Source organism: Eublepharis macularius, chromosome 8, assembly GCF_028583425.1.
Source record: "Eublepharis macularius isolate TG4126 chromosome 8, MPM_Emac_v1.0, whole genome shotgun sequence".
Lineage (NCBI taxonomy): Eukaryota > Metazoa > Chordata > Lepidosauria > Squamata > Eublepharidae > Eublepharis > Eublepharis macularius.
In genome coordinates, this window is record NC_072797.1 from 33943791 (window position 1) to 33970035 (window position 26245).

General features: G+C 45.8%; 1 protein-coding gene across 1 annotated transcript; it reads right to left on the reverse strand.

Moving 5' to 3' along the window:
• Positions 1-216: 216 nt before the first annotated feature.
• On the reverse strand, positions 217-3483 carry SMIM15 (small integral membrane protein 15). Its single transcript, XM_054987381.1, has 3 exons — positions 3347-3483; positions 1339-1398; positions 217-765 (listed from the first exon to the last, which is right to left on the reverse strand). The coding sequence occupies exon 3, from the start codon at positions 735-737 to the stop codon at positions 510-512; it is 228 nt and encodes a 75-aa protein (XP_054843356.1). The 5' UTR covers positions 738-765; positions 1339-1398; positions 3347-3483; the 3' UTR covers positions 217-509.
• Between the last annotated feature and the right edge of the window lie 22762 nt (positions 3484-26245).

Consider the following 26245-nt stretch of genomic DNA (forward strand, 5'->3'; position numbering starts at 1 on the left):
GTTTCAATTTCCTTATTCACAGTATCCTTCATACACAAGTCCCTAGCATATAACAAAAACAGTGCATTTATCGCCACCTACGATCAAGGTGTTGCAATGGGTGTTAACTCAAGAGGAAATACTTTTTTTTGCTATTCATACAGTTCTCCAGCATGCCAGAGTAAGCTGTACTAGGAAGTATTGTAGAAAAAGGGACAGCACATATTTTTCGTACAGTAAGAGTTTAAGATCTTAGTTCTTTAATCACCAACAATTCATATTTTATGAAACTGCTGTATGGATGTCAATAGTGTAGCTTACAAATAGATCTCAAATTAGAAAATAAGTCCCAGGACTAAACTACTTAAAGCTATTAAAATCAAACTTTGACACAAATTAAACATTTCTGGAATTCTCAAATTTATGCACATATATGCACATAATCTCTAAAATTTACAACAAAAAGTACAAAAGGTAAGAACAGTGCTTTGTTTAGAAAAGTAGCAGGTTCTGTCCAGTAAATTAGCATTTTAGTCCTTCTTTGTTCGTTTAGCTTTAGCAATATTTTCCTGGCGCTTCTGTTTTTTCTTTTGCTCTCGCTCCCTGGCTTCAATCATTTTTGCAAGTTTCCATGACAGTACAGCACTTGCTAAGAATAAGGGGGTAAGAGCCAGGATCACTGTGGTTAGAAATCCATATGGATCTTTTGCAGCCCATTCCACAATGTACTCAGCCCAGGATTTGATGTTGTCAAGCATCTTTTTTGCCACCTAGTAGGGGAAAATCCTCCAAAAGAAGAAAGGGATACTTTTAGTCATGTGATAGTTTACAGTCTATAAACGAGAAGATATGGTAAAGCCACACCTATTTTTAGACATGAACTACAACACAAAGATTGTCTTCATTTCAGAATAAACAGATGATAGCTCTTCTCATCAGAACACATTTTTCCAGGGATTAAAGGAGAAGAATGTCATCCTTTGAACATTTATTTGGAATTTACTCCTACACATTTCAGTGGTACATTTCCCATTCACACTGTAATGCTCACCTAAGTCCTACTTGAATGCCTCTTGATACAGTTTGAGATGCATGTCTGAATTCTGAACCCGTTAATACATGTGATTACAGCCGGATCAGCACCTTTGGTCATACAGTCTTTGGAATACATTACATCTTTACCAGCATTTCCTCCAAATGATATAGAATGCTTTTGCTGTATTCATCTACTATCTCACATCTCCTTGTGTCCTTCCCCAGAGATCCCAGGAAACCTCCATCTCAACTTCTTTTGTTACAGTTCTCACTCCCGTACAAGCATGCTAATAATGAAAATGTATCACATGACTGCACACTTACCCAGAAGACTAAGAAGCTCCAGTTTAACACCACAGGGCTGAACACGGTTGTAATGGAAAGCTAAAGGGAAAATACAGTAATTTCTAATTACATAAATTATAGCTAGGATATCAAGCCTTACTTGCATTTATTAGAGACACCATTCCAAAAATTTATATATTATCTTAGTATTTTCAGTGAAAATCAAAGCATTTAACACAAGCTAACACTTGGCTTCCAGGAAAATGCAATGCTGATGTGGGACATTTCCTTGTGCGTATATTAGCTACTGGAGAAGAATGGAGCAACGTGATAACCACATTTCAGTAGTGTACAAACACTAGACCTTAGGCACTTCCCCATGAAATAGATAAGGATATCAGGTTTACACATAAAGTCATAATTGTAGGCCACCCATTCCCTGAGGTCAACATGTCAGAAGAAAACTATATTCACTGAGGATAGTGGAAGTATTAAAGCCTAAGAGTTTAGGCAAAACATCTGAGAGAAAAAAAGTAGCCCAGCAAAGAAAAAAGGAATGCACCTCTATATAGCCACAGTAACTTACGAGTAAATAACTTCTATAGCATCGTTATATCTAAGGCCAATCCATACATCACAGAAAGGACACACACACTCATTCCTGATAGCAAAGTTGCATGGAGAAATGTGTAGCATTTGCCAACTTCACCCCCTATACAGGATCCACTTCTCAACAGCAGCACAATGGCTGTACTTCTGACATGCACCTTACTTGGACTCCAGTGTGACCTTCACATTGAATCTTGAGATTAAGCACTATTCAGAGCCATCCATAGATGACTTTGCAGTTGAAGGCCTTATTATTCTTATTTCTGTTTAGGAGGACTTGAGCTCACTAACTGTGCAGTCTATGCAAACGCATACGGAAGTCCAAATTTGATCAATGAGGCTTACTCTCAGAAAAGTGTGCATAGTCGGAATGCAAACTGTAGTGGCATGTCAGAATTACCACTGAACCTTCCAAGACCGAATCTGTTCAACCTACCATTATCTACTAAGAAAGCATGAAACAAGCTCTGCGTACTTGAGGTCCGCTGACATAAATATGTTACTCCTCAACCCCTCGTCATACTGACAAGATGAGCAAGGAATGGATTTTCCCTACTATCACTTTCAATGGTGCTATAATCAAAAAGTAGGACTGCAGCCGGATGTGGTGGGGGAGATGTAACCTCACCTATAGCATTACAGCTTTGGTTGCAGCCTCATCTTCCAGAGCTAGTCAGCAGTGCCCCCATTTCCACACACACAATTATGCAGCTTTAGCTAATCAATTTAATTTAGTGCTATTATATCCTGGCTTTCTTCCAAAGAATTCATGACCTCTTTGTCCCCTCTTCCATTTTATCATCGCAGCCACCTTGTAAAGTAGATTAGACTCGGTGACTGGTCCAAGGTTACCCAGTGAGCTGTCATAGCAGAGTATGGTCTCTTCGATCCTAGTCTTAATACTATAACTAGCTTTCTAACATGAGACACTTGCAGCTGTTGAACTCCTTGCTCTTCACTGCTGTACCCATACTGTGGAAAGACCACCTGTTTAGTTTCTGCCTGGAAGGCAGCAGAAAGGAAACCGGGAAGGGAGGGGGGGAGAGAAAGCTTGGCCATTTTAGAAAAAGTGAAGATGAAAGTAGAATTAGAGGGGGAGGCGTACCCCTCCATGAAGAGGAGATTCTGTTGAAAACGGAAACACTTGTGTATGAGAGAGACGGAGAACGCCTTCCTCATCCCTTCGTATTTCAAATCACAAACCATTGAACTTTCACACCTTCTCCCGTTCATCTTTCCAGTCCCCTCTGGAGTGGGGGAAAGGGAAAGGAGGGCAGCAAGATTGGTGGGGAAGGAAGCAAGCCGCCCCTACCAAGACGGGGGATGGGCGAGAGGTTCTGTTCAGGGGCCACTTTCCCCCGCCCCAGCCCCCCCCCCCGGCCCAGGGGACGCCTCCTCCCCCCTCACGCCCTCGTCCCTTCCTAAAACATTCACTCACCAGCCCACCGGAAACAGGAACAACCCTCCCAGCTCCGCTTGCTTGCCTAAGGGACGATCATAGAGGCTGCAGTCGCCTAGAGGAGCCAGGTTTAGGGTCGGATGGGAGGAGTGACGTGGCTAGCGGTGTCTTCCGGGGCCGCCATTGCTTTGTGGGGGGCGGGGCTATTGTGAGAGGCAACAACTGCTGGCTGCGACAGCACCGCCCTGTCTGGCACAACGAGCCTCCTCCGGAGAGGCTGCGACTGTGCTTGAGGCGTGTTCAGAGGCGAGGGCGGCGTGCCGCTCTCTCACAGGCTTTCTGCAGTCGAGGACCGGGCCGGATCAACAGGGGGGGCAGGGGGGGTAGTCTGCCCCCAGCACCGCCAAAGAGAGGGTGCCAGGCGCAGTTGCCAGCCCTGGGAGCACGCTGCCAGCACCAGGAGCGTGCGGCCGTTCGTCTTTCCCCAGGACAAGGGGTGTGCGGGAAAGCCGGCCACCCCTTGTCCTGGGGAAAGGCAAAAAACAGCGCGGGAGGCTGGGAGGCCGCCTGTGCCGTTCGTCTTTTCCCAGGACAAGGGGTGCGCGGGCAAGCCGGCTGCCCCTTTTCCTGGCAAAGGCAAAAGACAGCGCGGGAGGCTGGGAGGGCGCCCGCGCCATTCGTCTTTCCCTAGGACAAGGGGCGCATGGGCAAGCCGGCCGCCCGTTGTCCCGGGGAAAGGCAAAAGGCAGCGCCGGGGGGGGGGGGGGGCTGGGAGGCCACCTGTGCCATTCGTCTTTCCCCAGGACAAGGGGTGCATGGGCAAGCTGACTGCCCCTTTTCCTGGCAAAGGCAAAAGACAGCGCGGGAGGCTGGGAGGGCGCCCGCCGTTCGTCTTTCCCCAGGACAAGGGGCGCATGGGCAAGCCGGCTGCCCCTTTTCCTGGCAAAGGCAAAAGACAGCGCGGGAGGCTGGGAGGGCGCCCGCCCGCACCCTTCGTCTTTCCCCAGGACAAACCCCTTGTCCTGGGGAAAGGCAAAAGGTAGCGCCCGCCCGTGCCGTTCGTCTTTCCCTAGGACAAGGGGTGCGCGGGCAAGCCGGCTGCCCCTTTTCCTGGCAAAGGCAAAAGACAGCGCGGGAGGCTGGGAGGGTGCCCCTGCTGTTCGTCTTTCCCCAGGACAAGGGGCGCGCAGGCAAGCTGGCCGCCCCTTGTCCTGGGCAAAGGCAAAAGACAGTGCGGGTGTCTGGGAGGCCGCCCGCGCCATTTGTCTTTCCCCAGGACAAGGGGCGCGGGCAAGCTGTCACAGTTACCCTGGGCGCTGGCAACCGTAGATCTGGCCTCGGGCGGGGCGGAGGCGGAGCTCAAGCCTTGCCACACCCCGTGAGAGCTAAGGCGAAGACACACGTGGGTAGGGACGGGCGGATTGTTTACTTCTCTGAGAGAAGGGGTGGTTGCTGTCATTTGGGTTGCCAACACCAGGTTGGCAAATTCCTTGAGATTTGGGGTGGTGCCTAGGGAGAACGGGGGAGGGGAGTGGCAGGATCTCAGCAGGGTATAATGCCATAGAGTCCACCCTCCAAAGTAGCCGTGTTGTCCAGGGGAACTGATCTCTAGGGCTTGGAGATCAGTTGTGATGACAGGTCTCCAGGCTTCACTTTGACTGGCACCTGCCATTGTGGGGCACGAGAGGGAGCGTGGTGACCTGGCAGGTCTTTCCCCTACGCCATCTCCCCTGCTGGGGGTTCAAGAGGCTCTGCCTCGCTTCTCCCTTCCAGACTCCAGCCGCGGGACGGGGGCCTGGTACTAGTTGTGATCTATATCAGTAGCCTGTTAGGTTTTCTCCCAGTAAACTAAATGGCCTATCTTCCTGTGTCTATAGATAAGCACCATAGTGCTTATTTTATAGGAAGTGCTTGGGAAGGCTGTACTCTTCAGTGATCCTTAGCTGTGATAATCAGAACTATTTACTGAATAAGCATGCAGCAAACTGGGTGGGCATGCTACAGTCCTCTGTACTCTTGGGAATAAGACCCACTGAATTTTCAGTGCAACTCTGCGAAGGGCAGCATCTTTCTAGGTCTGTTGGCTTCAGTAGACTTAGAACAGCAATAGACTTAGAACTCTGCTTATTTTTATTAATTACACAATGTATACTCTGCCTTTCTACCCTGATCTGAGCCGCCAAGGCAGCTTAGAAACATACATAATAAAAACATCTTTAAAATTATTAGCACCAAATAAAATGCATATAGTACGATAACATACACATACATAAAAACAATAATTAAAACAGCAGGAAGGAGGGATTACTGAGGAAACACCAGACAAAATAAGTCTTCACCTACTGGCAGAACTCAGAACTTTTTAAATTATGTTATTTATGCTACTTATAGGCTGCCTTCTCACTGAGATTCAAGGGAGATTGCACTGTGTGAGTCAATATGATCAATGACTGGGACATAAAACATACAATACATAGTATAGATTGCAGAAATTTGAAAACAAGCATAAATTCGAATACAGAGCTGAAGCAAAACATAAACAGTTTGTCATGAGAGTCCGAAACTTTGGGTCCTGTGACTTGAGAAGGCGCGTTCCTGGGTAGCCACCCACCTAATCTCAGAAGCTGGAGACCTCAGAAGCAGGGCCTCAGAAGATGACCTTAGTAGCTGGGTAGGTTCATAAGGAAGTAGGCACTCCTTCAGGGATGCTAGTCCCAAGCCAAATAGGGCTTTAGAGGTAAACACCAGCACCTTGAATTCGGTCCCAAAACACATTGTGCGTCAGTGTAGACGGGCCAAGGCTGGAGTGATAAGGTCCCTAAGACTTACTCCTGTCAACATCCTGGCTGCAGCATTCTATACCAATTGAAGTTTCCAAACATTTTTCAAGGACAGCCCCACATAGAGTCTATTGCAGTACCCGGACATGCACAATGGTGGCCAAATCTTTTCTGCACTGGAAAGGCCACTGGTGGCTAACCAGTTGAAGCGGGTAGAAGGCACTCCTGGTCGCTGCTGCTATCTGCTTATTCAGACTATGGGCATGTTTCTTCAACGGCATTACAACCCATCCAGAATGGGTGACACCTTAAGTTCCAGGTCAGACCTTTTATGGCACTTTTCGTCTTGTTGGGATTACAGTTCAGTTTATCAGCTTGCATTCACTCCAAAACTGCTTCTAGGCACTGATTCAGGGTTTCTATAGCCACCCCTGGGCTCAGACAGAAGTGGAAGTGTGGGTTGGGGCGAATTTGTACTTGGTAGGAAAAAGAGATAGTGAAGTTTATATGTCTTTTTTGTTTTCAACCTATCCAAGATGGAGCCTTGTGAATTCAGAAATGGAAGAACTTTTATTAGGAGATGATACAAAAATGATTTCTAAGTTTTATAAACTGTTACTGAAATGGTATACAGAAGATGAAGTGGTTAAGGTTCAAATGGTGAAATGGGCATTACATTTTAATAAAGAGATTACAATGGAATCATGGGAGTATTTATGGAAAAATGCTTTGAGAATATCTACATGTATTAATTTGAAAGAGAATTGTTATAAAATGATGTATAGATGGTATCTAACACCAAGAAAATTAGCAAATATGAATAATGTTATGTCAAATAAGTGTTGGAAATGTCAGGAACATGAAGGTTCCTTTTACCATATGTGGTGGACTTGCGATAAGGCAAAACAATTTTGGTCTTCTATTTATGTTGAAATATTGAAAGTTTTGAAGTGTAATTTGCAGAAAAATCCTGAAATGTTTTTGTTAGGACTTAATATGGAAACTGTAAACATGAGGGACAGAACATTATTATGGTATATGATTATAGCTGCAAGATTGTTGTATGCGCAATATTGGAAGCAAGACAAGATACCAGAAGTTGATGACTGGATACAAAAACTTTTGTATATGGTGGAAATGGATAAACTAACTAGAAAATTAAAAGAACAAAGTTCAAATGATTTTTGATGGACTGGAGAAAATTTAAAGATTATTTGGAAAAGAACTGGGATGTAAAAGACCAATTGTGGCCTATGGACAATTTTTGATGAGTATCATGTAATATGTTGAATTTTATACTGATTGTAACTTTACCTTTGAAGATTATGGAAAATAATAGAATTAGAGGGAATATTGTATGAATTAAAGGGTTCAAGTGCTGTTGGGGGTCTGAAGGGAGGGGAGGGGAAGGGTGGGTTGGGGCGAATTTGTACTGGGTAGGAAAAAGAGATAGTGAAGTTTATGTGTCTTTTTGTTTTCAACCTATCCAATAAAAATTGTTTTTTTTAAAAAGATATAGGGAGACAAGATGGAGCCTTGTGGGACCTCACAAGTCAGACACAAAAAGGCTGAGCTGCAGATCCCCAGCACCACCTTCTGAAACCTACACTCCAGGTAGGATCAGAACCTTTGTGAAATGGTGCCTCCCTGTCCTAACCTGAGTGATGGTCCAAAAGAAAACCATGATCAGTAGAATTGAAAGCTGCTGACAGGTCCAGGAGAATCAACAGTGGGGCACTCCCTCTGTCCATCTTCTGGTGCAAGTCATCCACTAGGGAGACCAAGGCTGTTTCAATCCTATACCCAGGCCTGAAACCAGATTGGGAAAGATCCAAATGATCTGCTTCATCCAGCATTGCTTGAAGTTGTCCATCCACCACCTGTTCTATCATCTTTCTCAGAATGGAATGTTTGTGACTGGTTGATAGTTTGTCGAAATCTACTGGGTCCAAGGAAGGCTTCTTCAGTAGTGAGCGCACCGCAGCCTGTTTCAAGACTGAGGCAACAACCTCTCCTCTCAAGAAGGCATTAACCACCTCTTGGGCCCAGTCAGCCAGTCTCCTGACAGATTTAAGTAGTCAGGAGGGGCAAGGGTCAGAGAAATATGTGGTAGGCCTCAAACCTCCAAGAACCTTGTCCACATCCTCAGACTGAATACACTGAAAAGTATCTCCAACAGCTGGACAAGTCAGCACCTTGGCAAGATCTAACCCTATCACTGCTAATGTAGAGTCCAAGTCAGTTGGGGCGCAAGAAAATTTACCTGTAAAGTGTTGAATAAAATGGTCATAGTGGGCCACCATGCAATCCACCTCCTCCTGCAGGTCAGGTTCCAACAGGCCTCTGAACACTCAGAACAGCTCCACTGGCCTACACGGTGCAGAAATAATGGCGGCAGGAAAGTATTGTTTCTTTGCCACTGTATAACAATAACTGTGCTTCTAGACAGATTAGTGCCCCACTCAGAGCGGTGAACAAGTTAGTGTTGTTATTATCCCCACAACACAGCTGCAGAGCTGGGGCTGAGAGGAGTGGCTTACCCAAGGCTGCCTACTGAGCTCATGGCAGTAGTGGGATTCGAACCAGTAGAGTGCTGATTCACAGCTAAATCTCTTAACCACTGTGCTATAGCACCTCTCCATATCCATATCATATCAGATTCATCCCGAGTCTTTCTCCAGGATACCTAGGATTGCACCCTTAATGGACTTTTCCATAAACGTGAGTCAGAATGGGCTGCAGGTGTTTTTCTTTTGCAAGTCCTTTCATTAGGGGATTGTCAGATCACAGGATTTGTCAAGAATTGTGCCAGGTTTCTGAAGACCATGAGCAATTTTGCCTAAGAGGGATACTATAACTGTCTGAAGATAATGGAGGCATTGTTGGTGGGGAATGGAGAAGATGAGGATATAGGAGGTAAAAGAACACTCAAAAAAGCCTTTGTACTGCTATAGGAGATTCTGGAATGGACTTAGTACAGGGCCCTGACTGGGCATAGGCAGTGTGCATTTTCTCTGTCTGGGCAATATAGTTGTTGGTGGTTGCTCTTAATGGGGAGCCCCTTAACTGAGAAGCCCTGGCAGGAGCCCTAATCTGTTGAACTCTAATGCCACGGATCTGCTCAGAGTGGAAATGTCACTTTTACTACCTTATAGGAGTATAACATAGAGAGTTTCCTGCCATCTCCTTGTGCACATTGTCCAACTGTATAGGAGGTGGGTTAAACCATGGAAAGAGCCATCTTGCTATCTTGGTAACGCTTTCCCGTGCTTCATGGGTGTGAACAGCTGCAGTCCCACCATCCTGAGATATTTTTCAAATTTCTGCTATTACGTGAAGGAGGCTGCTCTTGATGTTATGTATTGAGACTAATTGGACCAAATTTGTACCCTAGTCTTAAACATATATATTTAGAATTAAGAACTGATTTTATAGAACCTACTATCAGAATAATAAATTAGGATTCTGGATTTGCCCTGATCAGCTCCAAAACATAAAAATGTGTAATTCGGTTATTCCAGTCAAGTACAGGACTATCTGTGACATCCAAATCAGGTCCAAACAGAATCCTCCAAATGTCTGTTCCAGGGGTCCCCAACCTTTTTGAGCCTAGGGGCATTTGAAGTGGGAGTGGTAAAGCACCCCCCCCCTCCCCAAAGGCTGCTGCAAGAGGTGGAACCAACCCAAAATGGCTGTCACGGGAGGCAGGGCCAAACGCAATATATCCCCCTCTATTCCGATGCGAGGAGGGAATCCCAACCCTTTGTCGTCAAGTGTCAACACACACTCACGGGTTACAAACTTAAATGGTTTTTATTCAACTTCTTCATACATTCAAGGTATCTCTGCTCACAGTTCTTACTAAATAACGAAAGGAGAGTGTGCATCTTTCATGCATAAAGGCGCTTGGTGGAGCTTTGTAGACCCAGTGAACCTGATGAAAAAAAAGAGAGGACTTGCTCCTCTCCCTGCTGAGATGTGAATGAACACAAGAGGAAATGGCCGTAACAAGTTTTGGTGGGCTCTGAATGCCCCAGGAACTGAACCTGTGGGGTAAGGCACTACAACTCCCAAGATGCACTTCTCTTAAAACTATAGGCATACATTTCTAGTCTGGTACTTATTGATTAATACATTCAGCTTGCTGCTGGAGCAGTATACCCTCCTTGCTTTGTAAAAGAATCACACGGCAACCACACCAAACACATGACAGCCAGTGGTCTGTCAAAGTTATTATGATTTGTACTTTGGTTGGCAGCATGGTCCAGCCACCGGGAAGACAGTAAGCATGGAGGAAGAATGGGTGGGCTTCTGCTCCTGAACACTTATCTCCCCTCATGCAACAGCCTAGCTCCAGGACTCTAACATGATTGCAAAGCTCCAAAGAAAGCCTTTGCAGAACAAGCTTATGATAGCAGGAAGTCTGGTCACAATCTTTGCACCGTCAGTCTCACCTAGGGGTGCAAGTCCCCCATTAAGAAAGGGGATCCCCAGTCCTAGCCTCTAACCCCCCCACTGCTTACCTGGCCAGCAGGGGGGGAAGGCACAGGAACAGGCCTAGGAGGCAAGGAACCCCCCCGGCAAGCACACATCAGGCACTCACCTGGCAGGCATGATGATGTTGCTTCCTCAAGTGATGTCATTGCGGCCACAAGCGGGCATGCTCCCATGCTTCATAGGGGCCAGTTTTGGCCCCCAACAGGCTGAATTGGCCCCACACAAAGCTCAGGAGCAAACCCACTGCCAGCACAATGACGTCACTTGCGGAAGAGATGTTGTCGCACCTGCCAGGCGCATACCTGCTGCACGCTTGGCTGGAAGAAAGTAACATCATTGCATCAGCACCAGAAGTGCCAAAGCATTTCATGCATGCACAGGATTAAAATTTCAGGTAAGTGTCAGGTCCCCACTGCCACTGGGAGGGTGCAGGAACCTGGCAGTGCTACTCTCACCCCTCTGTGCCTCATTTTATTGTATGAGGAACATATGAAGCAGCCTTATACAGAGAAGACCATTGCTCTGTCAAGGTCAGAATTGTTTCTGCTGTGAGTGGCAAATGTTCTTGGTGACATTCTGTTTGGTAACATTCATATCATTGTCCTCTAGCTTCTTGTATTAATGAGGCTTTTATTTTTGGCAGGGGGAGAGGTTAAAAACCTTTTCCTGTAAAAAGAAGTATGAAATCTTAGAGCCAAAACACACAAGAAGAAATACCTAGGTTCAGAACATGTTTTCTTACCTCAAGGTTTGCCGGGATCTGTAGGCGTCCTGGAAGCTTAAAGTTTAGCATTTACAGAGCAGCAGGAAGGGGAATACAGGCGCCTGTACTTCCCTTCCCCTTCCTGCTGCTCTGTAAATGCTAAACTTGTTCTCTTACCTCAAGGTTTGTTGGGAAGTGTAGGTGTCTTGGCAGCTTAAAGTTTAGCATTTACAGAGCAGCAGGAAGGGGAAGGGAAATACACGCGCCTGTATTTCCCTTCCTGCTGCTCTGTAAATGCTAAACTTTAAGCTTCCAGGACGCTTACAGACGCCTACGGCAAACCTTGAGGTAAGAAAACACGTGCTGAACCTAGGTATTTCTTCTCGTGTGTTTTGGCTCTTACGTCTCAAGGAAGAGAAGGAAAATGAAAGAAATCTGGGTAGGGGAGAAAGGGAAGGAGCAAGAGAAGGAGGAATGGAACTACACACTGACCAAGGAAAGCCTGGGTGCTTATCAGCTCTCCTGTTCCTCTAGTGACTGCAGCTGCTATCAGACCTGTGGAAAGTCCTTTCATTCGAATGAGGGCATTACAGTGGCCCTGCCTACTTTCTGAAATCTTGACTGATGTGAGGGGAATGACTAGTAGATACCATGGCACCCATGAGCACCACTTTGGAAAATCCTGGTCCATTCAGTGAGGCTTATTCCTAAGAATGCATTCTTACAATTGCTCTGTAAGATGCTCATATTTTAGCATTTACATTATGGATAAAAAATAACATCCAACTGACTGGATATTGTAAAGTGCAGAAGTCTTGGAAGATTCAGGATTGAGATCAGCTATATTCAGAAACAACTGTTCCAGAATTTTATAAAACAAAGCAAAGGAAAATTAATGAGCAAAATATGTCATCCAGTTTTTTAAAGCAACCAAATAGCCTGCAATTAGTTTCTATAGTGTTAGAACATGGTTTTTCATTTGGCACTAATGGAAAGCAAAAGTACTGAAAAACCACAGTGGAAGCCAGTACTGCAATAACAGCCTCATTGTACAATTCAGCAAAATTCCATCGACAAATTCATTAAGGCTCTCCATGGCTGTTCAGATTTTGCATTAACCCTCTGAGCAAAATGCTGTATTACTATGTTGCATTTTTGTGCTGTTTTAGGAAAAGAGATCAGGAGTGTCAGGTCAAAATCTGAAATACATCAAGAACACAAGGTAGTAATGTAGAACTGTTCTAAGATGTAAGGCAGCTATGAAAAAAAAATAGAAGCTTTGTGTGCTCTCTCATCACATTTTGTCTGGAATCAGTGACGGGACTGAGGAGATCTGATACAGTTTTTGAATACAAATTAGTCCAGATTCTCTGTTTCTGAATCTTCACATTTTCAGTTTCCTTGCAATTCCAATTGCTCCAGAAAGAGACATTTGTGGATGGTTTGTGTGCAGTTTAAATCTGTTGTCTCTGAAATGTTCTGTGTAGTGTGCATTTTCTTATCCCAATCTTTAAGGTTAGCACAGTTGATTTTAGTGGAGTTGCATTAGATTGAATTGTAGGCCCTTGTATCCATAAAGATTCTTTCCTGGTAGTGAATTTTTGTAGGCTTACTTATGAACTATTTGTCTTGTATAATTTCTTGAATCTTGTGTATTCCACCTGCAAAATAATGTCCTCCACCCAGTTCCTGGATGAGATAACCACCTCCCTCTGTGGTTGCACGTCGAATGATTTCTGAACGGCTGTGAAAATTAAATTTTTCTTGTGCCTTTTTTCCAGTGTTTAGAGTGCAAATGCTTTATCAGCACTTTGTCAGCCACATGTGACATATCTGCAGCATTTGCAGGCCAATAGGTAGTATTTCTTGTTGCATTTGAGCCAAAAAAGACTCCTTTTGTGCTGTTGGGAGCTCAGTCTTTCGGAGGTAAAAATCTTTTTAAAACATGACACACTAGATTGTCATGCAGTCATAGAATATATAACATTGTTTGGTATCATTTGGTCTCTGTGCTGTCTTTACGGGGTGGAGACTGATCCTTAAACTAGCAAAACTGAATACATGCAGTCCATGTTTCTTAGAAGCAGGGCCAGATCTACGGGGGGGGGGGCACGGGGGGTAGTCTGCCCCCGGCGCTGCCAGGGAGGGGGCGCCGGGAGCAGCTCCCAGCTGCCGGAGTGCGCAGGCGGCAGTGCGGGCAGCCAAGCGAACCCCCGGGCTGCCTTTTGCCTGCCCTGCAGGGCAGGGGGTGCGCGGCAAGCCGGCCACCCCCTGTCCTGCAGGGAGGCGAATGCCGCGGGCAGCCTCGCAGCCCCCCGCGCTGCTTTCGCCTGCCCTGGAGGGCAGGGGGTGCGTGGCAAGCTGGCTGCCCCCTGTCCTGCGGAGCAGGCGACAGCAGCGCGGGGGGCTGCGAGGCTGCCCGTGCCATTTGCCTGCGGGGAGGCGAATGGGGGTGGGCGGCTTCTCAGCCCCACACGCTGCCTCCGTCCGCCCTGCGTGATGATGTCACCAAAGTGACGTCATCACGCAGCGCGGGGAGCGCGTGCGCGCTGTGCGCGAGAGAGAGACAGTAAGCCAAGGGTTGCCCCAGGTGTGGGCAACCCTGGATCCGGCGCTGCTTAGAAGCTAGGCCCACTGTGTTCAGTGGGACTTTCCCCCAAACCAGCTTGTTTAACACTATAGAAATAACCTTATGTATCCTTGTTTTACGAGTTCGTGGATTCGGCTGTTTGGAAGCAATTAACAGAGCATTTAATAATGTATGCTTCTTGATATTAATAGAGCTGAGCCAATCTAAACGTTATAAGTGTGAATGAAACAGATTGTTGGCTCTCATGGGCCACCATCTAAAGGTGTTGCTAAATGTGTATGGTCCTTGTAGTAGATGTGTAGAGTTGGTTCCACTTGACTTGGGGCCATATGCCTCAGTCCAGCATGGGAGAATACTGTGGAAGTAGCATCCCCATCCTGAACAACTGGTTGTTATGCTGTGCCAGAGCCATAGTTTTTGCTCTCTTCCATGGGGACTTAAGGATTTGATATCTTCTGCACATCATGAGTACTAAAAGCTCTTTAGCCAGTTATTATGGCTTGCCCAAATGTTAATTAAAAATAATATTTCTGCCACGCATGATTTGTTGCTTTGTACATTTTGTGCTTGTGGTACAGCGATTCCCATACTGTTACTGTTACGCATATATAGGTAAAGGTAAAGGTAGTCCCCTGTGCAAGCACCGAGTCATTACTGACCCATGGAGGGACATCACATCACGACATTTTCTTGGCAGACTTTTTACGGGGTGGTTTGCCGTTGCCTTCCCCAGTCATCTACACTTTACCCCCAGGAAACTGGGTACTCATTTTACCGACCTCGGAAGGATGGAAGGCTGTCAACCTTGAGCCGGCTACCTGAACCAGGCTTCTGCTGGGATCGAACTCAGGTCGTGAGCAGAGCTTGGGCTGCAGTACTGCAGCTTACCACTGCGCCACAGGGATCCTTTTATATATATATATATAGCGATTCCCATATTGATGGAGTTGCTGCTAAGCATGTTCCTTCATCCTTAATATGGTTAAAAATTTTAATCTTGTTTTAATTCCAACATTTGTTTGAAGGCATACGTGTCTCAGGCAAGTACAATCATAACTTAGAGGATAAGCAGAGTTGTCATTGGTTAATAACTGGATGAGAGACCTCTAAGTAAGTCCAGAGTTGCTATGCAGAGGCAGGCAATAGCAAACCACCTCTGTTCGTCTCTTGCCATGAACACTCCAGCAGGGATCGCCATAAGGTGGCTACAACTTGACAGGACTTTCTAGTACCATATGTCATTTTTAGCCCAAGGCCTATGTTAGACAACGTTGTCAGTCAGAACGAACATAGGATATGTTTATTTCTCTAATTATATTATTTGCTTAAATTAGGTCTCTTCAGGGAGAAAAGTGGCATACAAATGTAGCAAATAAATAAATACAGTTTTTGTTCTGTACAAACTAGCATGATGTGTTCGTAGAAAAGCAATTGGTGCATCATTGTGAGAGTGATCAATATATCAACCCCTCTCCACTTTTTCAGGTGTAGATATCAGGGTACATCAGCCACAGTCTATTTTCTAGAAAATAAAGGGAATAAAGAAGGGTAGGGTACTATAATCAACAAAACATTTTGGGGTGAATAAGTACTTTTCTGCCTAGTGCTAGACTTCAACAGGTAAATGCCTTGGATTTTTAGCTGATTGTTTAGATATTTCCACTGGAAAGTAATTCTGGAAGGGAGAATGGAAAGGACCATCAGTTCTCATAGAAAAAACCCATGATTTCATAGCCACCTCCTAGCAGTGGAAAGAACAAGCTGAAATAGTTTGTTGGAAGGGTGATTTTTATGCTTGGATGTTGCTGTGAGTTGCATTTATTCACTGACTGTAAAATAGAAGCTTTCTGATTTTCTGAAAAAGAGTTTGTGAAAGGTCATGGTCATGCAGGCATAGATGGAAAGATTGGGGTTATTGCAATTTTTAAAATTTATGACCGGTCCTTGCTCATAAATCTGGTGATCCTCTGTATGGTGGATAAAGGGATCTTAGTGTTTGCAATGACATGTTAATTGGAAAATTGGATCCTTGCTCCTACATATTATAAACATGTATCAAATTTTATATTGCTGGAAATTGGTCAAGAAATTCATGTACCTTGTGTTTGGGTATCCATACCATTTCTGTACCGTGGTATTGAACAACCAGCACTGGACATTACATAAGCTAGCGTGTGCAGCCGGTAGTCCTCTAGTGAATATTCAGTTCAGATTTAATGGTTTACGTCCACAGTCTGGCGACTAGCGTGAGTCCCATAGGATGTAAACGGGCTGGAGGTTTGGACTTTCTGCTCTCTAAGCATTTTACCTTTTTTAGATACAGTGACTGGAATTCATTTCATACATCAGTTTTAGTAAAATAATATTTGAGATATAGTATGTATGGGCTAATTGTGCTACTAGTCTTTGATCCCCCCCCCCTTACATTCGTATGAATGAGAAGCAGGAGAGCAACAAGGATCTTTAGCCTGCGGGCATATTGCTGCAAGCTGTAACTTTCTCTCACTTCCTGAGTAAATGCAGGATGAATTCTTGCATGGTGCTTTGAACTCTGTCTTTGTACATTGACTATCTGACACTGAATACACCCAGCCCTGTGTTGACCCTGCCTCCCCCCCCCCCCTTCTGCCTCCATAAGAGATCACAGCTTGTGGTAATATGCCTGCGGACTAATAATTCTTTTTTTCCCTTAATGTTTCAGCTCTCAAACCATACCTCAAAATAAGAGTAGGAATGAAGGTAAATGGTACAATCCTAATTTCCATGTATATATTTGCCAATGAAATTGCTTTAAAGGCAATTATAAAATTAACTTAAATACTTGGACCTCACCCAAGATATTTTATAATTAGGAGAGAGGGTGCTTTGTTACTAGACCATCTTTGAGCACAAAAGAAGCTAGAATCTTTTCTTTAAAAATGGATGTATTTTGTGTGGAGAAAGTATTTTTTAAAAAATTGTAATCAGTTATTGTTTGTTGTATGGCTGTAGACTGAGGACAGAAAAAAACGGGGGGAACCAGATGCAGGGTGAAAGAATTTATTAAGATTTTTTTATGCCTATGCGTTTCGCTATTGAGCTTCATCAGGGGGTCTTCTATGAAGTATTTCAAGTTTTTTTCTGCCTTCTGGTACAGCCACTGTTTCAATAGCCTGAGGACAGACGTTTGTTTTTATTTTTCCTTTTTTTGAGGACAGACATCCTGCTCCTGCTCCAACATATCCTCAAGCTCTGAGGACTGTACAAGACTCCACACAACCAGGTCTGAACTCTTGTGCTGATCTGCTGCTTTACTCTCTGTTATCTGTTCACTTTCTTCTTTGTAGCTCTTTCTGCTCTTGTGGCTCTTTTCAAGCCTGCACAGATCTTGGCTGTCCTTGGTAGCTAGCTGTGTGTTCAAAATTAAAGGTGTGCAGGGACAGAAGTTCAGAATTTCCGAAGCAGGAAAAAGAGTTGGAAATAAGTGATTTCCAAAGCAGCAAGCCACTTCTGAAACCATTTATTGTGAAGATTCGGAGCACACTGAAACTTCCCGCCCCACCGCTTACTTCACCTGATGGGAGAGAGACGAGGGGGTTACCTCCTCCCCCTCTCATCGGCTAAAATAAGCAGCAGCGGAGCTTCCCCTGCTTTAGCTGGCACACAGGAGGGCACAGGAAGGGCCCTTTCCATGCCGCTTGCAAGTAGTATGGAAAGGGCCCTTTAAACTTCAGCTGGCAGGCAAAGAAGTCCTCCTCCGCAGATCAGCTGGAGTCAACTGAGGAGTTTGAAAGTACCTCGAAGCTTCCCAAAGCAACCCGAATTGCTTTGGGAAGCTTTGATTCAGCATTTCCGAATCAGGGCCAGCATGCTGTGCCGGATTTGGAAATCCCAAATCTTTACAAATTGGGTCCGATTTGGGTATTTATCCCTAACTGGAAACCTGAATCGCACAGCCCTATTCAAAATGGCTCCAGAAGCTCAGAGCAGTCATAATGAAGTCCCTGCATTTTCAACTGAGGTCCAGGCTAGGGGCAGGAGCAACATTTGTCTTGAAGTTTGGGGTTAACTTGGGAAGCGTTCTGAGTTTCTGACTGCCTTTGAGGTTCAGTGTAAAGTCAGAGAGTAGACTTTGTCCCTCTTCGGAGTTCCAGGCTTGGGAAAAAGGCAAAGTGTGACTTCCTACCATGCTCCTGATAGCCTCCAAAATACAGCGCATGGTCAGAGTTCAGAAAAAGTGATGGTCAAAAGAGAGTGCATCACTGTAATGTCAGGTGACCAAATGTATAGACAGGGTTCTCTTGCTTACCTCACTTTTAAATAGTATTACTCTTAGCTTTTCTTCAAACCTGAGTGTCAAAAGCATACCCAAGCAATGGCTGCTTTTCCCTATCTTCTTATGGTCTTTTCTGACTCTTTCAAGTCAGTGCCTTTTAACAGTTAGCAAAACACCTAACCAAGAAATGCATTTGAGTTTGTATCTCACACACCCATAAACAGCAAAAGCGAACACTGCATAATACCTTTTATTAGAACCAGCCAAATTGACAAACATATGCAAGTTTTTGAATTCTCCAGGATTCTTCAACAAGGTGAATATTACAGAAATTAATGCAGAGATGAGTCATGATCTTAAGACCTTGACAGTCTCCTCTGTAAAATACTAAGCACATAGGCAGACTTAAAATGGTGCTAGAGTCACGTTGTACCTCTGGCATTCTGGAAGAAAGGGATCCTCCCACTGAAAATATGAAAACCAGCAGTATGTAAGTGACACTAGAGAAGTGGGAAAGGCTTTAGTCTTTAGACAAACTGGATCAATTCAAAACGACAGCTAATAAAAGCAGGGGTTCATGATGACAAAAGTCATCACATCCCAGCTTATGAGGTGGGATAGGTATTTGGCTCCATCCTTGTGCCATTATCTTGTTTCTGCTTCTAATTCTGAGACTACCCATTTTGTGTCTGCTGTCAGACCTTGCGGTTCTAGTGAAAGAACAAAATACCTGAAGTACCTGAAGTCTGTCCATTCCTGGGCGAGGTTATTAGGTTTGCATGTGAGAAATCCATATTCAGATCTCTCCTCAGCCACAAAGCTCCCTAAATGTCTCTGCAGAATTGTAATGATGCTGCAATAGTTTAATCCTTTGTTTGTTGCTTCCCTTGGAGGAAAAGTGATAAATATGTAAGCCTTTAAGAAATATTTCATTAAAATATTTATAGTCGCTTTTCCTTACATAGTGGGCCCTGGTTTAAAAATTACCATCCAGACTGTGTGTGTGGGGGGGGGGGGGTGTGATGTGTGGGAGAAGCTCGGTGAGGAATTTCCACAGTAGACCTTTTTTTTTTTTTGCAGCTGTGCTCACCCAAAATCAGAACCCAGAAGCAGAGCACAAGCCATATAATAACTTTTATTAGGACCAACCAAAGCAACCTGATACAGCGTACAAGCTTTGAGTTCACCGGAACCCTTCATTAGGCTGGATATTTTAAAGTGGGGGGGGGTTGGGGGTGATGTTTCAGCTTTGATGCTTAAGGCCTGTTCTTGCTAGCATTCCTGTGCTTAATGCTGGGGGGGGGCGCACGTGGGGAGGCATGCAGATGGAAAGTGATGCTGTTGGTGTCAGTTTGCCCTGTGGTTCCTGTGAGCAAGGAAAGACAAATAAATGGTCTCTTTCCATTCAAACTACCAAGGCCAGCAATTTTCCTTGCATTTCTGACACCAAGCAATATTCACAGATCTCTTGTAGGCTGCAGGCAAATGAATCACTTGGTAGTAATTGTATTAACAGTTTTGGAGATAAATTTAAGGTGATCCATGAGGTGTAGAGTCAGTTGAAGCCAAATTGGGTAGATTTATCTTTTGGGTATATTCTCATGTGTACAGTCTTTTGCTAGTTCTGTTCTCCTCCAGTTGATGGAGAGTTCTGGTGAACATGAAAGCTTGCACACTGTTTTTATGTTGCTTTGGTTGGTCCTAATAAAAGTTATTATGTAGACTGTGCTCTTTGGGGGTTTGGCTGGCAATAGAACAATAAAGGGCTGGATAACTTTAGGGGAGGAGGGAGAGAAAGGCGAGAGCAGAGGTGGTCTTCTTCTCTTTAAGAAGTACAGTTGTTCCAGATGAGAACAAATGTGGGGCAGTTGAAAAGCTGGTTGGCCAAAAAGTGCCCTTTTTCTGGTGTGGACTACTTATTCTTTGGTGCTTACGGGACTCCTCCTGCTGTGAGGAAATGTTGCTTCACAGAGCCGTTGAGTAAGGAGACGTCTGCAGGCATCCTGCCTCAAGGTTGACTCTGCCAGACCAGAACATTTTCTACATGCCCCCATCCGGGCTATCCGGGCTATCCCAGAGTTTGATTGTTGCCATAGAGTTGTACCTTTTATGAAAATGAATTTACTGAGTATTTCAGGGATAGTGTCCTGCAGTTCACAAAGTTTGTTCTTCTAAAGGTGGCTCACATTATGTTCTTAACTTCTTTGTGGATGTAGTTGCATCTGTTGAGAACAAAAGGTACGACTTGTTGGCACTGAACAAGCGCCATATGCATTTTTCTCTTGAAGCTGAGATAAGGAATGGAGACTATGCCACTTCTCTCATTTCTGCTGCCTTCAAAGAATGTACACGAAAGAAAAGATGACGGGATGAGGGCTTTCAGCAGCTGATTATGCAAAATGGTTTTCCCTTGGCCAATGGGCTTGTTATTCCAGTAGTTCTAAACAATGTGATCCAACGCGTTCTGTTCCATTTACGTGAGAGTCTGTTAATATTTACTTTGAATGGCTGTTTGCTGAATACATTTAATGTGGAAACCATTCTAACTTGTCCAAAGAATGGCTTTTTCCAGGGCTGAGCAAATGGCCCTTGAATTAAAAAAAAAAAATTGGCTGTTCAGAAATTTAGCCAGAGAGTAACATCTATCTGCATAATTGTGGGGAACTCACTCATTTCACTGTTTGAGTGACATAAAAATAACTGCAAAGAGAGTGACAGAAAAGAACAAGCAGGAAACCTGAGAAGAAATCACTGGCCGGAGGAGGACGTGCAGGGCAAAAAGACCGTTCGCCCCGTTATGGATTCCTACCCCCCCCCCCCATAATGGCTTCAGGGCTAAAACCTAGGAGGGGTTGGACATGCTTTCCTCCTCCTTCCGCCCAGAAGAATTGCCTTGAGGTCTTGGTATGGTTGTGGCAAAACTCAAGGCAGTCCAGCTGCAGCGGGGGGGGGGGGTAAAGGGGAAGGGGTTAATGTCCTCCCTCTTTCTTTCTGGTCCCAGAGCTCAGACTGTGGCTAAATAATGTCCTTCTCACAGGTTCCCCTTTACAAGCAAACAAGAGTCCATTGTTTGAATAAGGAAACTTTACTGCAGAAATGGTTCATTATAGTCCACTGTCCTGAATAGGAGACTCAGGATGGTACAAGATCATTGTTACCAATGAAGAGCAAAGCATGAGGTACAAAGTAACAGTTCCCAGCTGCACCAGCCTCCCCCCATAGTTCTCAAAACAACATCTTTCAGTCTCGGGAAGTTGCTCTCTCTTCCAAGGCCAATCCTTGGTGGAACGGTGTTAGACAAAACAATCTCGCATGGTGAGAAGTCAGCCTGGGAACCGGTGCACCTGTGGGGAAAGCACTTAAGCACTAGAAACATTAGAAAATGGAGTCAGTACAGTTTGCATATACACTGGACCTGACATTCTGCCCCCCTTAAAACAAATTCCCCCCTGGTTTGTATGGGTAGCGAGTATGAAAAGCTTTGGTTAATCTAGGAGCATGAACATGTACAGAGTTCACCCACTCATCATAACCAGGATCAAAGTCCTTCCACCTAATGAGGTAAAAAAGCTGGTTACGTTTGAATTTAGAGTCCAGAATTTGTTGTACTTCATAGTGTACCTGGTCGTCTATTAGAGTTGGGATGGGTGGAGCTTTGACATGCCATTGGTCGTCGGTTGGGGCTCTTTTTAAGAGACTGACATGGAATGTATCATGAACATGGCGCAAATTTTTGGGTAAATTTACGGCAACAGTCACTTTGTTGATTACTTTGCGCACGGGAAAAGGTCCGAGGAACTTCAATGCTAGTTTGCGGCTGGTCTGGGCCAGTTTCAAATTCTTGGTAGAAATGTAGACATGATCTCCAGGATGTAAATCCCAATCGGCTGCACGATGGCGATCTGCGTATTTTTTGTAATCCTGCTTGGCTTTCTCGAGGTGTTGTTTTATAAGAGTCCATTGGTGAGCGGCCTCCCCCCACCATGAGGATACATCCGGCGAACTAGGGGAATGAAGAGGGGGAGCGTCCAACGGGAAAGGGTTGAAGTGAGCTCCATATACAACCTTGAAAGGAGCCTCCCCAGTGGAAGCATGTACACTGTTGTTGTATGAGAACTCGGCTAGAGGGAGAAGGTCCACCCAATTATCTTGCTGGAAATTAATGTAGCAACGAAGGAACTGCTCTAAGATCTGATTAGTTTTTTCGGATTGTCCGTCGGTTTGTGGGTGGTGGCTTGAGCTGATTCCTTGTTCAATATTCAACATTTGTAAAAGCTCCCGCCAGAAGTTGGCAACGAACTGTCCGCCGCGATCCGAAATCACCTTGGACGGAAAAGAATGTAATTTTACGATGTGTTTCAAGAATAAATCCGCCAATTTTCGAGCGGTGGGTACAGTAGTACATGGAATAAAATGTGCTTGTTTGGAGAACAGATCTACCACTACTAAAATGCAATTATGTCCTTTTGAATTGGGCAAATCAGTGATAAAGTCCATGGATATTATTTCCCAAGGTCTGTTAGGTGTTTCTAACGGTTGTAGGAGACCCGGAGGTTTCCCTTTCCGAGTTTTGGCGCTGAGGCAAATGGGGCAGGAACCAACATATTGAGAAATGTCCTTGCGCATGCCCGGCCACCAGAATTGCCGTTGTATTAAATGTAACGTTTTTAGGTATCCATAATGACCGGCTGTGGGGACATCGTGACATCGCTGCAAGACCTCCCGTCGGAGGCTGTCCGGGACATAAAATTTGGTTCCGGCTAGCCAATCCCCTTGTGGGGATTGAATCAGTTTGGTTTTGGGTGCTTTACCCCCCTCCTTTTCCACCTCAGCTTTAAGTTTCGTTTTCCACTCTTGGCTGTGCGGGAGGGGCTGGCTTGCTCGGCTGCGGGTAGTCACCACGCCTCCCAATTGCGTAGGTGAGAAGACTGTGTCTATAGTCTCCTCCCTTTTGCTTTTGTGTTGGGGCATGCGCGATAGGGCGTCTGCAAGAAAGTTAGTTTTGCCCGGGAGGTAATTTAGAGTGAAATTGAATTTGGAAAAGAATTCTGCCCATCGTAATTGTTTGGCATTCAGTCTGCGAGGGCTTCGAAGGGCCTCCAGATTTTTATGATCAGTCCAAACCTCGAAAGGGTGCCTCGCCCCTTCTAGCCAATGTCGCCAGTTAGTGAGGGCTGCTTTGACAGCGAAGGCTTCCTTCTCCCATACATTCCAATTTCTCTCAGCCTCAGAGAATTTCCTTGAAAGGAATGCACAAGGCCGTAGCCTTTCATCCTCCCCCTTCTGCAATAATACCGCTCCAATGGCCGTATCGCTGGCGTCGACCTGCACTACGAAAGGATAGTTTTCGTTGGGGTGGGAGAGGACGGGTTCTGTAACGAACTGGCCTTTTAGGCATTCAAAGACTGTTTGGCAATCGGATGTCCATTGTATTCTGGAAGAGGGTTTCTTTGCCTGGTCCCCTTTATCTTTGGTTTTTAATAGTTCTGTTAGGGGGAGCGTGATTCGCGCGAAATTTGCAATAAAGTCTCTGTAAAAGTTGGCAAAACCCAGGAAGGACTGTAGTTCTTTACGGGTGGTGGGAGTTTGCCATTCTTGGATCGCTTGTATTTTAGATGGATCCATCTTCAAACCCTCTGAGGAAATACAGTAACCAAGGTAAGTGAGCTCGGTTCTATGGAATTCACATTTGGATAACTTGATGGGCAGTTTATTTTTCATTAATGTAGCCAGAACTTGTTGGACTAGTTGAATGTGGTCCTCCTCGGTGTCTGAGTAAATTAACACATCATCAAGGTACACCACAACTCCTTTATAGAGGAATTCATGTAAGACTTCATTTATCATGGACATGAAAACGGACGGGGCTCCCGCCAAACCAAACGGCATAACTAAGTACTCAAACTGTCCGAGGGGCGTGTTAAACGCTGTTTTCCGTTCATCCCCTGCCTTTATACGAACGTGGAAGTAAGCATCTTTCAAATCTAATTTCGTAAAGATCTTACCTTGAGCCACGACGTTGAGGAGGTCTCGGATGAGCGGGATAGGATAGGCGTTGTTGGTTGACACAGCATTAAGTCCTCTAAAATCCGTGCATAGCCGGAGTCCCCCATCTTTTTTCTTCACGAAGAGGACCGGAGCCGCATGGGGACTATTGGCTGGGCGGATGAATCCCCTTTGGAGATTGGTGTCGATGAATTTCCGGAGCTCTTCCCGTTCACGGGGATTCATAGGGTAGAGTCGGCCTTTGGGCAGTGAGGCCCCGGGTAATATCTCTACTGCGCAGTCGGTTCTTCTGTGCGGGGGCAAAGTATTGGCTTCTTCTTCGGAGAAAGCGTTCAAGAAAGGCCAATAATATTCGGGTATTTGTTTTATGTCCTCCCGGGTGAGAAGAGCCTGTTCGGTGTGGGAGGGATCACTGCCCCAATTTTGGTCCCATCGATGGGTTTTACAGTTGGCGTGATTGAAGGTGACGCATCCTTCAGCCCAATTTATGTGGGGGTTGTGATCACAAAGCCACTTGCTGCCTAGAATTAACGGGTATTTGGCAGTAGAGCTGATGACGAAAGATCTTTTCTCCCAGTGTTGGCCCATGCCTGTGACCACTGGAATTGTTTCTGTGGTAACAGGGTTCATGTTGGTGCCATCCATTTGTTCAAAAATCACCGGGTTTTGCAATTCGCGGACTGGTAGGACCAGTCCGTTGACTAGGGCTGGGGCGATGATGTCTCTCGAACAGCCCGAGTCGATGAGAGCTTGTACACGGATGTGCATCTTCCTCTCCGGGTTAAGCAAAGTCACAGGCATGAATAATATGGACCCAGGCGGCCGGTCCCGTGTTGGGACGGGCTTGGGGTGGATCTGTCGTTTGGGCCCTTTTACGACAGATCCATTTCGTTTCCCGACTGAGGGCGTTCTGGATTCCCCTCTACATTTGGGGAAGCGGGATCGTATTCCATGATTTCTTCCGCCTCTAACCCCCTGTCTGAGGCAGGTCGCAGGGGAGCGCCGCGACCTCTGCCCGTTCTGGGAGCCGGTGTCGGGCGTTGGAATGGAGGAAATGGGGTAGGGGTTGGACGCCGTAGTTGGAGTGGAGGTCTTTGCACAGGCCGGTAGGGGCATTGTGCTGCAAAGTGACCGGCTTGTCCGCATTGCAAGCACAATCCTTGCTGCCATCTAGCATCTCTCGCTCCGCGAGTTGCGTATCCAGCACCCCGTCCTCCCTTCTGTAAAGTCAGAGGGCGTCTGTGTCCCGTTTGTTGTTGTTGTTCAACCAAGCGGACTTTCAAAATGCGATTTTCGACTTCGCACGCGAGTTGGATCCAGCCCAATAGAGTAGGAGGGTTGTCTTGCATAAGGGCTCTATCCAGAAGTCTCGGGTTCAGCCCTTGTTTGAACAGAATAATTTTGGTGGATTCCTCACACCTAGGGCATTTAGCAGCTAGTTGTCGGAATTTCGTAACATAGTCTCTTGCCGACATGCTGCCTTGTCTAATGGCTTGCAATTCTGTTCGGGCCCTAGTTTCCTCTAAGGGATCTTCGTATTGTGCTCGAATAGCATCCACCAACCCCTGGAGGGTATTAAGTTCTGGGGCCCCAATATTGTATAGTCCTACATACCAGTCTGCTGCTTTGCCTTGTAAACGAGAACCGAGATGCTCAATTTGGCTGGCCTCGCTACCAAAGAGGTGTCCCCACCGGTTGAAGAATTGTACTACCTGCACTAGGAAAAATCCCAGTTTGGAGGGATCCCCGTCAAAAGTAGCTTCCAGTTTCACCCAGCCCATGGGCAGGTCTTGTCTCGGAGCTGGTGCTGGGTAAAAGTCCATCGGAACCATCAAGGGCCCTTGCGGCATGGGGAGGGGTTGTTGGGGCCATGGTTGTGGCAGCGGTGCTGGCTGTGCTGGCGGCGGTAGCCCCGGCTGGGCTGGTGGCGGCGGCACCGGCTGGGCTGGCGGCGGTAGCCTTGGTTGGGTTGGTGGCGGTAGTAACGGCTGGGCTGGAGGCGGCAACCGCGACCGGGCTGGCGGTGGCAACACCGGAGGCGTCGGCAGTAGCGGTTGAGGTGGAGGTGGCCGTAGAGGTTGGGCCATGATCGGCCGCTGTGGGGCGG

What these genes read in the sequence shown, in the direction of transcription:
- SMIM15 (XM_054987381.1), bottom strand. Translation starts at nt 737, where the DNA reads ATGCTTGACAACATCAAATCCTGGGCTGAGTACATTGTGGAATGGGCT.